Here is a 13,082-nt window from a genome sequence, read left to right as displayed (position 1 = left end):
CTCGGAGTCCTGGGTTCTGTCTCCGTCTGCTGGGTTCCCCTGTACAGGCCACGTCCCCTCTCAGGGCTTGGTTTTCCAACTCCAAATGAAAGGGACGAAAGGCCTCCCAAGGGCTCCTTGGCTTTGTCAGTGGCCATGACATCTCACACCGGGGAGCTGGATGGCCTGGCTGGGCCCCAATAAGGGAATGCAGGACCTTCCTGAGTGGCCCAAAGGAGGGGTCACCTGACTTCAGTGACTTTGTGGTGCTGACTTCTGCTGCTCCAGTGAACATTTACTGAGCAGTACAGCATGCCAGACCCTGCACCATGTTCTGGGAGTACAAGCAAATATTCTGAGAGTCTAATAGGATTAGGGAAGCTTGGAACATAGGCCTTCTGTGATCTGGACTAGGTAAGTGATCGCAAACGCGTGCTGGCCCATGACGTGACAACAGTCACATCACTCTGCACCCAGCCTGCTCTCGGGGCCTCACTGCCTTTGTAATAACCCTGATGGAGAAGTGCTACAGGGAACTCCACAAGGAAACACGTGAGGAGTGAAGGGACTCGCCCGAGGCCACACGGTGAGTGTGGGGAAGCCAGGCTGGAATGGGGTATGAGTTGCAAGTTCCCAGAAAATCAGAACAGAGGGAGGACTGATGAGAAAGCCAAAGCCCAGGGCCAGGGCAGAGCTGAACAGCCCTGAGCACCCACAGGCTACTCAGCCCCCAGCTCTCAGTCCTGATGCCACTGCCCGACTGGGCAGAACCGGCTCCTCCAGACACAGCCACCCTCAGGCCAGGGAAGCAGAGCCATCCTGGGGACTGCCAGGTCCACATGCCAGGCTGGCAGCTAGCAGGGAGGGTCAGCTGGGCAGAGCAAGGCCTGCTCTGGGAGCCTAAAGGGATGGTCTGGTTCCCCAAAAGGCAAGGGGACCGTATGACTTCTGTGGCTTTGAGCATCTTTATGAGAGTGGGACCAGCAGGCTCTGTGGACTGGGATCCACAGAGTGGGCTCCCTACAGGTGAGGCCAAGAGTTAGGGAGACAAGAAACAGGTACTTGGCAATGGGAGAGCCAGTGGGCAGGGGCACAAGGGAGAGACACAGAGCTCAAGGAAGGGCAAGTTCAGGGAGGCAGAGGGGCCCTAGGGAGGCAGGGGTCCTAGGGAGGCAGAGGGGCCCAGGAGAAGAGGATGCTCATCTATGGGGAAGACACCTGCGGACACAGTGATCCTGGAGGCCACGCAGGGTAACGGGGTCTGCCAAACAGGCCTGCGTGAATTCTCCCCTCTGGGCTGCCACCACCTGGCATCCTGCCCAGCTGGGGAGGCAGGGAAGTGGTGGATACTGGACGAGAGTGTGGGGTCGCCCTCCCCAGCCCTCAGACTCCGGCTGGGTCAGCAGGAGGGGCTCCCTCTCCCTTTCCTCCTGTGAAAGCCTCCCTTCCCCAGCCCTGCCATACCCAGCCAGCTCTCAGAGCTTGGGACTTTTGATGTTTACTTTGTTCTTTCCCCAGTTCAAAAGGAACTCGGCAGCCCTGGCCCCCCGCACCAAACCCAGCCTTAATCTCCCATCCCTCACGCTCCCAGCTGGCCAGTTAAGGCGGTTAAGACGCTGGATTAGGGCAGGCTTTACATAACAACGCGGGAGCTAAAGCCATCCTCTCCTGGGATGGCTAAAAGACTTCTTTTTATCTTCACGCCTCAGATGGCCTTTTTTCTCTCTTAAACAGCTCTCCAGCCCGCCAAGAGGCAATGAACTTGGCCAACATGAAGACAAAGAAGAGATTCAGGACTCAGCTTGTTCTCCCTTGGCCAGCAGCACAGAGGGACACCAGCAGCCGGGTGAGGAGCAGGTGGCTGGTGTTCTGTGGCCAGGACTTGGTAGCACCTGCTCCCACCAGGCCATCCTGGGATGGATAGCCTCAGACCAAGGCACCAGAGAGCCACAGACAGTCACTGGGCCCAGGGTCTCTCCAAGGGGTCTCAGGGACAAAGTGGACATGTCCAGGTGCCGACCTGGCTCAAACCAGAACAGCTCCTCTTTGGTGGCTTTAGTTACTGTTTTCACTTTTAAATTCTTTCATTACAGATCACAGTGTACAGATAACACTGCAGCCTTCTGTGACCACTTTCCAGGGTTTAGTCCCTTCCCATGTTTGAAAAGAGATACTGTTGTCCTCTGTCCAAGCCTCTATCTACACGATAAAATAATACCTGTGGCACCCCAAGAAAATATGGGGGCTGGGGGGGTTGTTTGGTGCCTTTTTTCCTTTTTTACCTAAAAGATCCTACTGTATACATCTTTCTGAAGCCTGTTTTCACTGTTTTACATTTTGTGCTTCTGTATAAGCTTCCGTTTGAAGATAGGGGCTGAGAAGCTTAACCACCAACAACCCAGCTCAACCCCCAGGTGGGAAACTGAGGCAGGCCCCTGGCAGGAGGGACGGGCCACGGATGAGTGGCAGGTGGATGGCAGGCGGATGGAGTAAATAGAACGATGGACGGACCAGAGAATGAACGTCTAAGAAGCGACTAAGGAGATGAGCACAGGAGTGCTGGGGTCACCTCTATCCCCAGGGCCTACATCCCACAGCCCTTTACTGGCTCCCCAGACCTTCTCCAACACCAAGTCCAGAGCCAGGAATGGCAGCTGGGGCTTGGGAGGGCCCAGGGAAGGGCAAGACTCAAAGCCAATGAGGTCCTAGGTGCAAGTACCAGGGTCGCACACTCACAGCCAGGATGGAGCTTTCCGGCCGTGGGACTCCTGCCTCTGGATCTGGGGCCTGTTCATATTTGGGCAAAGCTTGGTTGATAGCTCAGTCTCTAGCTTGCCTCCGGTTTCTGGGCCACAGAGTGAATCCCCTCCAACAGTGCTGCTCCGAGGGCAGGGTGTGCACACGTCACCCGGGAAGCTCATTAGCAGGGAAGTGAGCTAGTTCAGTTCTAGGTGGAGCTAAGCGTCTACACTCACAGCAGCTCTCAGGCCAGCTGTGGCCCCAGCCCTCAGATCCAGCCTTGGTTCTCCCTGGGGACCCCCTGGCACTGAGTACCCACCAAGTACAGCTTTCCTCTCAAGGCCCTTAGGACCTACATGTGCCCCAGGAACCCTGTACCTGGGCCCCCAGCCCTCCAGCCAACTGCTGCCCTGGCCTTGGCAGAGAGGTCCTTCTTGTCCTGCTGCTGCCCCATGAGGTGACTCCTTCCCTCACTCTGAACAGTAGGTGGGATGCCACCGCGTTGGGCAGGCACTCTCAGCTTCGCGGCACCATCTACTTTTTGTACCAATTCCAGGAGCCAAGCAGGGAAACGTCCTCATCCCCCTTCTACAGATGTGGAAACCGAGGCTTAGGAAGGCTATGCAGCTTGCCCCAAATTGAATCAGTACACCAGTGGCCAGCAGGCACTCCACCTTAGCGTCCTAACACTCTATAATGTCACTTTCCCACAAAGAAAGGAAGGAATGAGGGGTACAGCCGTGAGAGGAGAGAGGCCAGCTAGGTGCGTGGGTGCACACAGGCTCACACACCAGGGCAGCGATATGAGCAGGGGAATGGGAAACCCAGCAGCACCCCACAGAGGGAGCTCACTGCATGCCTGGCACTGTTTCAGGGACTTCACACAGTCCCGCATTGGCTGCTGTCACCATCCCCAGAGGGACCCTGAGGTTCAGCATCCTGTCAAGAAGAACGAGGGTCCAGGGTCCCACAGCCAGCACAGCATGACAAGATGCAGACCCCGGAGACCTGGCCTCTCCCTCCTCCCTCCCACCCTATAGGGAGTCACAAAGTCCTCTGCCTCATCTGCAGATTTTCTGGGGTACAGTGGGGAATGCGTGTGGGGTGTCGCACAGCCGGCCAGGCCCCCACCTCACTGCTGCTGGGAAGAGAGCAACAGACTCCAGGTACCTTCTAGCCGGAAGTCCTCCTCCTCCTCCTCGCTGGCCGCGTCTCTGAAGGCTTCGCCCACCAGCTCCTAGAGGGAGACAGAGAGGGGCGTTAGGACGTGTCAGGGCTGGGGGAGCAAGTGCTGGGACGTGAAAAGCTGCGTGCTGAGGACCCTGTTCTCATTCTCCTGAGGGGAATCTAGGTCAAATGAGGCAGATCCTACTGTACTTGAAAACTTAACTATCAAGGTGCCTTTTTAGGAAGTGTCTCTCAGCCTCCACCCCACCGTGGAATCCCACTCAGGACCTCATTTCTCCCGCAGAAAGGAAGTTCTGCCCTACCTACCACTGCAAAAGCAAGGTTGGAAAATGCCCCTCGTGTCCTGTCGAGCCAACTTAATGGACACAGGACCAGCAAGCCTCCCCAGCAGTCCCAAGAGCAGCCCTGGATTTGGCTCCTCCCTGCGGCAAGGGTCCCAGGAGGGCTGCCTCAGGGGCGTTACAAAGAAGCCCGCAGGGCCTGGTGTGTTCTAAGGGGGTCCCCACTGCCAAGCTCTTCAGCACAACTGCAGGGGCTGCTCCAGCTGGTTTTCAACCATGCTTCCCACGTCTCACCCGCACACACCTTCTGGAAATTAGCCCGACCCTGGCACTGCCTTGCCTATGCCCTGCCAGAGAGTTAAGGATGTCTCATCCCACATGGCAGGGCAACTCCCAACCAGCCTGGTCAGATGATGTCAGGGTGATGAAAGGGAGTCTGATTAGTCCACAGGGTGGGAAATTTCCAGGATGTCAACCAAGGCCCCATCTATCAGACCCACCCAGCAAGATAACTAGACATGAAGATGCTAGACCACCAGGCCTTATCAAACTGTCTTCTGTATTTATTGGTATTCTGCCAAGAAGAGGTCTGTGATCAAAGAAGATTGTTTTAAACAAAAGTTAAACAAGGTCCCTTACCGCGGGGACTTATTGGGGCTTCTACTATGGTTATGAATACTGTGAGTCTCCAAGGGCTGGTGTATCCTGCATTCTCCAAACCTATTTAGACCATAGAGTTTTGTTTTTCGAAAGCATCCCATGGGATTCACGTCCTACAGAATACACTTTGGGAAATACTCCTAAAGGTAGGGGTATCAGACAGGGTTGGGGAGTCGCCCTTATCTCTCTTAATGCCGCCCCCAGTGATGCTCTGGTAGCACTTCATGGACCACAAAATGACAGGCACCCAAATCCAGCAGCTGTCACCAACAGCTCTTTGTGAAAATGAAAAAGAAAACTAAAAAAATCACCCTCTTCCTTGGAGGAAGGGAAAAAACCCTACACCTCCGATAGATGCTCAGAAGAAAAACCAGTCCTCGTCTGGATTAGTAAAAAATAAAAAATAATAGTTCTTCACGCCGCTGCTCTCATCAACTGCACCCAGCTGGAGGTAAGCTTCTGGTCTTTTCTGGGTTTTGTCTTAAAGACAAACAGCTAACATTTTGTGGCTGTTTCCTTTCTTCTTTCAAATCTTTCTAGGGCATTACACACTCTTCCTTAGAGGTTGGTGAAATGTGGCCATTCAGACTCCCAGTGTCCCATTTACTTCAAAACCAGGCTACTTTATTCCTGGAGTCAGGATGGCTTCTGTCTCCTCCTCCGCCAATTATTATAATCACTGAACATTTCCTGGGCTTGTAAACTGGCTGTTTGTGTTAACAGAGCTGGAGTTGACAGGGGAGCTGGGACACAGTGACAGGAAAGGGACACACACAGGTGGCATCGTTAGATGGCTGGGCTGCCCCGGCAGCCAATTAAAGCCCATCTTTCATGCTGGAGAAAGACGGATGCCGCCACCCCCTGAAAAGCTGGCAGGCAGTGCCTCCCCACGGGAGCAGGCAACAGCCTTCAAGAGAATCCACAGACCTTTTCATGCTGAGGGCTTCTGCAGAGAGGGGACTCGGTGCTGCCCTCCACGCCACCCTGACCACACCGCAGCCAGGTAAGGCACTGATGAGACTTTGGAGTACTCTTGTCATTTTGCTGGCACATGCAAGACTCCAAACGCTGCCACCAGCACGGCAGCCATGTGGGACCCCAAGAACAATGCTCCCCTGTGTGTACAGGCACCACAGTCACCACTCTGATGGTGGCTTCAGCACTGCTGCTGGGAGAACCAAGCTCTCTGACACGTTCAGGAAGCAGAGTTCTAGCAAGTTCCAGCCTCTTCCTGCTAAACGATCCCTGCTCTGTAGCATGCGGCGAGAGCTCCTCTGCACCATGTCCCACTGCTGCCCTGTGCCGTGCAAATGCTCAACTACAGCAAAATTCATCTCGTCCTTAGAGCCATGTTGCCCAGGGGTTGTGTGGCCTGCAGCACCTGTGATGCATGAGCTGGAGGCACTGGGCCACAGGCAATGTGGGATGATGAGCCAGACACGGGACCACATTGTGACTCTACCTCCTGCCTCATCTTTAGGTCTCAGTCTACTCAGTTGTAGAATGGGTACAATAATAAACCACAATAATCATAAAAAAACAGCTGATACTTACTGCCCATCTCCCATGTGCCGGCACCATGCCCGGCACTTTACGTACACAGTTAACCCTTGGGGTCCATGGTCATCACGTTCAAGCTGCCGTGATGTTTAAGATTCTTATAAAAACGCTGTAGTATCTGCCTATAACCTAGACACATCTTCCGTACACTTTAAATCACCCCAGATCACTTATAATACCTAACGCAGTGTAAATACCATGTAAATAGTTGTTATACTGTATTGTTTAGGGAGCAATGACAAGAAAATAAAGTCTGTGTATGTTCACTATGGACACTTTCTTCCCCCAAATACTTTCTGTCTGTGGTTGGTTGAATCCATGGATACACAGCTCATGAATACAAAGGGCCCACTGTGTCTGTGTCTGTGTGTGTATTAACTCTTGTAATCATTACAATAGCCCTGCTCTTCCCATCTCTCGAGAAAGAAATATTTATTACAATGGTTTGAAAATTGTAAAGAGAGGGGTATCATCTTTACCGTTTTTTCCCACAAAGAAAGTAGCCCCAACTGCCGAGGACTGCGTGAGACAGAAAAACAACGCTAATGACAGCCCCTCGCATCATTCGCCACCGTTTATGGCATCTGAGGCGCTGACAGGTGGACTCCGTACAGCAGTGATTTCCAAGCGGTGCGCCACAGCACACTGGTGTGCTGTGAGAAGACCTCAAGTGAGCCACGATGATTTTTAAAAATCATTAATTAAATTATTTTCAAAACAAGTTCAAAGCACGCTAAGTGCTTTTTTTTACTCCTTAAAAAAAAAAAATCAACATAATTTAAGTGTGCCGCAGAAGTTTAACTATAGGTTCAAGTGTGTCGTGAGATAAAAAAGGGTGAAAAACACTGCCTTACAAGAAGGGCTCCCGGTGCCCTGTGTTTAGAGGAGGAGGAAGCTCCAGCAGGCCAGGCGACCCACTCTGAGTCATCAGCAGTGACAGCCAGCTCCTCCAGCCTCCCCAGCCTGGCCTCAGATAGTGCAAGTGGGCATGGAACAGAGATGGCTAAGAGTCCTGGCACTGGCCAGGACTCAGACTTAAAGGACTATGCGAAAAACAGCCTTGCCAACAGCTCCAGGGGTCAGTGTCCAAGTGCTCCCATCTGTCCGGTCGGACTCAAAGGCACCCACAGCCCCTCCCCGTGGTTTTGGGACTTGGCCCTCCACGCCAGGTCCAGAGGCCAGGCACTCAGCACCGTGCTGCAGGAAGGCAGATACCCCAGGGAGCTGGGCGCACAGACTCCTGGGCATCTGGGGTTCAGAGAGTACGCAACTCCAGGTAGTGAGACCTCAGTTCAAATCCTAGCCCTGCCTCACATGCTGCATCCCCCAGAATATGAAGGGACCTGGTCTCCAGTGCCCCCCAGGCCCCCAGTTAAAGATGCGGTCTTCAGGGGGCTGTGGAACAAGGAAGTGATTGCATATAAAGTGCTTATCATGGTACCTGATACCACAAGCAGAGCTCCAAGGACCAATGTTACCGTGTATTCCTTCCACCACCATGGCTCGGCTGCCAGAACCCTGCCAGGAGAAACGAGAATACTCCCCAGCCCCACTTATCCACAGACTCGTGGCAGCACGCTCCTAGCCTGCCCAGCACATTGCTTCATGCGTTGTGTTTCACCCTCTTGGCAATCCTTTCAGGTATTTCTATCATTATTAGCCCCACCTTACAGATGAGAGCACTGAGGCACAGAGAGGTTAAGTGGCTGGCCCAGGGTCACACAGCAAGCAGGTACCAGAGCCAGAGCCCACACCTTTCACCACTGTTCTTTTTTTGTTTGTTGGTTGGTTTTTGTTTTATTTTTACTTAAAATCTTTTTATCTTCTAACCACTGCTCTTATAAGAACCTGAGTGTAGGGCTTGGTATGCAGTGACCACCCTTCATGGCTCCTTGGTCTACTTTGCTGTCACTCTGGCCCATGGGCACCTCTGGTCTTCAGGATCAAGGGCCTTAGCCTCTACTCTGAGGTTCTGATCAAGGACCTACTCCCAGAGCTCCTGGCGTACCTGGCCTGGTGCCAGGCCACTCCTGCCCAGTGGCCTGGCTTGGTTGCCTCTCCAGCCACATGGCCCAGATGTGCCTCCTTCCTGAGTTCTACACTGGGACCTAGAAAGACAGGCAAGCTGCTCTGGGCACTGGGTGTGCAGCCAGAACCAGCCCAGAGCTCCGTATCGCAGGCACAATGCCTTATAAGGCCTCTGGGGACAGCAAGACCACATCAAAGTGGGGCCTTGGAGCACTAGAGTCTGGGCAGGGATTTTCCTCTCTGTCTTTAAGACTTTGTACTGCTGGACTTAATATCCCCCTGCCTGCCCCAGCAATGGTCTGTCAATCTTTCTGTTCTCTGAAAGCTAACAGATGTCGGTGCCACGGGGTTTCAGAGCAAACCCCAGGTGCCCAAAGAACGCTGTATAACTTATAGATTCCAAGAATGTGCAATGCTGGGATATGCCAGGGGAAGAGCCCTGGACCTGCCCCCAGGAAATTCCCGGCTAATTCCCTCTTCCAAGCTCAGCACAGATACAGCCCCGCCAGGCCATCCCAAGGCCTTGCTGAGTCCTTGCCTCCCCCTGTCCTTCCTTGGGCAGGACTGGGGTGCTCCATTCTCCACAGTCCCAATGGGCCTGGCATCGGGCACCCCAGCAGGGACCCAGCCCCACCCTGAGCAGTTGAGTAGCAGCAGACAAGTTACTTAACTTCCCTGGGCTCCAATGTTCCCCTTCGGTAAAATGGGGATTTCGATGTTAAGGAGCACTCAAGGAAAAAATGCAGACAGAATGCTGAGGATGGTGTCTGTGGGGCTGGTGCCCTGCTCTCCTCCTACAGTGCCCTGCTGTCCAGGGCATCCTCTACATTGTATCCTTACAGTAACCTAATGCCCAAAGAGTCGGTGCCTCAGCATTTACCCGCAGAGGACACTCACGTGTGTGTGTGCCAGGAGGCACCTTCAAGTCCAGAGACATTTACAGCAACATGCTTCCTAGTAACTCACAGTCAGAAATGCCCTGAACTATGCTAGACAGCAGTGGGACACCATGCAGTTGTGCCAGGGAAGACTCGAGAGTGGTCAATACTAACGGGCAGAGCCCACACGATTAGGCTGAGTGCAAGTGCCGGAGTCATGGGGAGCAATGCTGCCTGCACGCCAAGGAAAATGCCCACACTCGTGCGCCGTGAGACCTCCCACGAGCAGGTCAACACAGGGAGGACGACAACCAGTTACCTGGAGGGAGGGGGCACGGAGAGGCAGGGGTGTACGGGGCCCAGACTTCACCCTCATTGGAGTTGCCCCAAAGCTCAGCAAATGAGTATGTTCATGTGTTACTTGGGTAATTAAAATCTAATGTAACAAAACCCCAGACAATAACCTCCTTTACCAAACAGGAAAACTAAGGCTCAGCCGGGAGATTTGCCGGCAAGTGCAAAGTCTCACAGAGAGAAAAAGACAGAGTGGGACAGGGTTCTCCAGGCCTCGGTCCCTCATCTCCAGAATGGAGTGGCGGGCCACGATGGTGCTTGCAGCCCCCTGGATCCCAGGCCTTCTGGGACTCCAGCTGTCCACGGGGCAGGGCTCTTCTCTCGGGCTACACACAAGAAACAAGAGAGGGAGGAACACCAGTGCTGTCCATGTTCTGGGCCTCAAGCTCTGTCTCTAACACACACCTGTCACCTATGGACGTCTGTCATTTCTGCCCACGTGGCTTTGTCACTCACCCCTAGACTCTGGAAGCCCATTCCATGCACAGGCATGGCCAGAAGTGCGGGAAATTTGCCCACCGTGTTCCAGCCATACACAACACGCAGGCTAGTGACACAAAAATAGTCATTGTCAAAGGGCCAGGGTAGACGGGAAAGAGGGTGCTGGCAGCAGCGTTACAAAGGGCTCCTAGAGGCTCAGCTCCAGTGATGGGGGATTATGGGGACATCCTCCTCCCCGGGCACGAGAGGAAAACAGACTCGCTGCTTCCACCGAATGTCATCAGAACCCAGAGAGAAAGGGTGTCGCTTCCTGAAGGTGTACAAATGTGGGGCAGAGCCCTCAGCCCTCCCCTGAAGACCCCCAGGCCTGCCATGGTCACAGGTCACCTGGAGGTGGCTCCTGGTTCTGCCTTCCCCACACCACAGCCCAGCCACAGCCAGGCCAGTTGGAATCCTCCTTGGGGACCCTTCTCATGGGAGCTGGCAGAAAAGAGCTCTTCGCTGGTGCCAAGGCTGCGTCCCACCTCATCTCCAGCTCCTCAGAGATGGTTTGCTCGAGGAAGACCCAGAGACAGAGGCCAGCACCCAGGCTAGGGCTCAGGCCAGCCTGGAAGAAGGCTGCCTGAGGGCAGAGGTCTGGGTCTGTTTGCTCTACAGCAGCGCCTGATCACAGTGGGCACTGGGTACGGACCTGCCGGACAAACCCTGGGGCAGGCTCACCCTCACTTGCCTTTCCTGTGAAGCCACCAAATTGCCCTCATTGTTGACTGTCATTTAGGTTGGACAACCCCCCCCCCCCGCCTTACTTGCAACCAAAAGCTCTGATTCTCATAGACCCCTGAAGCAATCCAGTCTCCTAAAACCTGAGTCCAGGTGCCCAGCCATGCTTGGGAGCCAGCCGGGAAGCTTCTGCCACCCGCTGCAGTGGGCTCCTCCCTGGCTGACTGCACTCAGAACCCCTCAAGCTGAGAGAAGGGGCAACCAGGTGCCCAGCTGCATGTGAGTGGGCATTCTGCATTTGGGCTGCCAGGGCCAGGCCTTCAAGACGCCAAAGGTAGCAATTAAAATTCTTCCGATTTCTGCCTATTTTTATCTGCTGGAGATGCCATCAATGTGCTCCTAACTGTAGATCCATGGCCCTCGGGTCCCACATCCTGCAGACTCCAGCAGGGTGGGATGGCAGAGCCGGCAGGGAAGGCTGTAGACGTGAGTGCCTGAGACCGTACAGGGTGCACAGGGACAGGTTTGCCCAGCCAGCAAAGTCCACTTCCTGGTTGTCTCCCCAGCAAGAAGGTGGCACGCCCCCTGCCATTGTCACGACTTCCCCCAGAGCCATGTCCCACCTGGGCTGCCTCTTTAAATCGGCTTTCTCTCTCTCTCACACTCTCCCTCTCTCCCTCTCTCTCTTTTTAACTTAGTCTTGGCCATAAGCAATGAGATCAGTGAGATCACAAGTCCGAGTCATTTTTTTTTTTAATAATTCACGTGAAATAAATACAAAATGTCAGATCTCAGTTATCACCTGAGGTCCCGACCCCTCGGTAGCACATGGCCCGTGCTTTGGGAACGGCACAATCTAGAGGCCCTCCAGGTGGTCAGGCTGGTGCCAACAGGTGGGCGAAGGGGGAGGGAGGAAGGGGATGGACGCCAGGCAAGCTGAGCAGCAGGTGAGGCCCAACACTCTCCCCCCGGCCGCAGGCCCTTGGTTTTGGAATGTGATTTCTGGACATAGAGAAAAGAATGGCTAATGGGGAAAAAAAACAAAGACCCAAATGCAGCAGAAAACAGTAAGCCTTGGCAGTGCCCAGAATGCTCTCTAATCTCAGGTGGCTGGGATATCAGCACTCTTAGAAGATGACCCAACCAGACTGTCCAGAGCTGGGCAAGGCACAGGGCAGGGAGACTTTGCTGTTAGCCTGACTGAAATGTTCTGTCTAAACAGTGTTCAAAGTCATTACTGCAGTGGACACCTGTATCCATGGGCCTGTCAGAGCCTGAAGTCACTGAGGTCCTGGATACGAAGGACTCAGTGATGACAACAACCAGCATTTAGCAAGTGCATGACGCGCACCGAGTGCCCCACAAGGCAGGGTAAGTGCCTCACTGACGAAACACCGCCTGCAGCCCCAGGCTGGGTTCTGCCGCTATCCCCGTGTCAGCGCGGAGCAGCCTAATGCTTCGGGAGGTGGAACGACCCGCCGAGGTGTCGCGGTTCTGGGTTTGAGCCCTGGCTCCACTGCTTCATACCATGTGACTCCATACAAATGAGCTCCCTTGTCTGTGCCTCAATTTCCGCAGCTCCCACCAGGGCAGCAGCCAAGGGAAGAGCAGAGTGCGTGTGTACAGTGCTCGGCACACACCTGGCACAATCAGTGTGTCCTCAATAGCAGCTGCAGATTCTTCCTTCCTCTGGGCCCAGGTCCTTCATTCTCTCCCGTCCTGTCCTCTTCTCCAGCCCCGTTGTCATCAGGGATGCCATCCAGTCTGTCTGCCCATGCCAGTGCCCACGCCACTGATCAAAGCCTGACTCAGCAGTGCCTCCAGCACCCTGAGAGGCCTCAAGGGACCCCCTCCGGCTGGCTGCCTACACTTGGTGCTTGTCTGGGTCTGTGCCCTCCCACCCTCTGATGGCCCACTCTGCCCCAGCCTGCCATGGGCACTGCCTGCCACACTGCTAACCCCAGCATCCCACTGCCTACAACACTGCTGACCCCCATACCATTGCCTGCCACACTGCTGACCCCACAATGCCACTGCCTGCCACACTGCTGACCCCACCAGCCCACTGCCCGCCACACTGCTGACCCCACCATGCCACTGCCCGCCACACTGCTGACCCCACCAGCCCACTGCCCGCCACACTGCTGACCCCACCATGCCACTGCCCGCCACACTGCTGACCCCACCATGCCACTGCCCGCCACACTGCTGACCCCACCAGCCCACTGCCCGCCACACTGCTGACCTCACCAGC

At 54.6% G+C, this 13,082-nt stretch overlaps 1 protein-coding gene across 1 annotated transcript in view; it reads right to left on the bottom strand.

Annotated features, from left to right (window-relative positions):
* NKD1 (naked cuticle homolog 1) overlaps positions 1-13,082 on the bottom strand; it is an 85,351-nt gene that overhangs the window by 24,246 nt on the left and 48,023 nt on the right. The window contains exons 4-5 of the mRNA XM_012806802.1: positions 3,855-3,955; positions 3,585-3,657 (exon numbers count right to left, since the gene is read on the bottom strand). Coding sequence (XP_012662256.1) covers positions 3,585-3,657; positions 3,855-3,955 — 174 coding nt within the window. The remainder of the gene's footprint in view (positions 1-3,584; positions 3,658-3,854; positions 3,956-13,082) is intronic.

Source organism: Otolemur garnettii, unplaced genomic scaffold (genome assembly GCF_000181295.1).
Source record: "Otolemur garnettii isolate 467f Iridium unplaced genomic scaffold, OtoGar3 scaffold00058, whole genome shotgun sequence".
NCBI lineage: Eukaryota > Metazoa > Chordata > Mammalia > Primates > Galagidae > Otolemur > Otolemur garnettii.
This window is presented reverse-complemented; position numbering and strand designations above follow the sequence as displayed.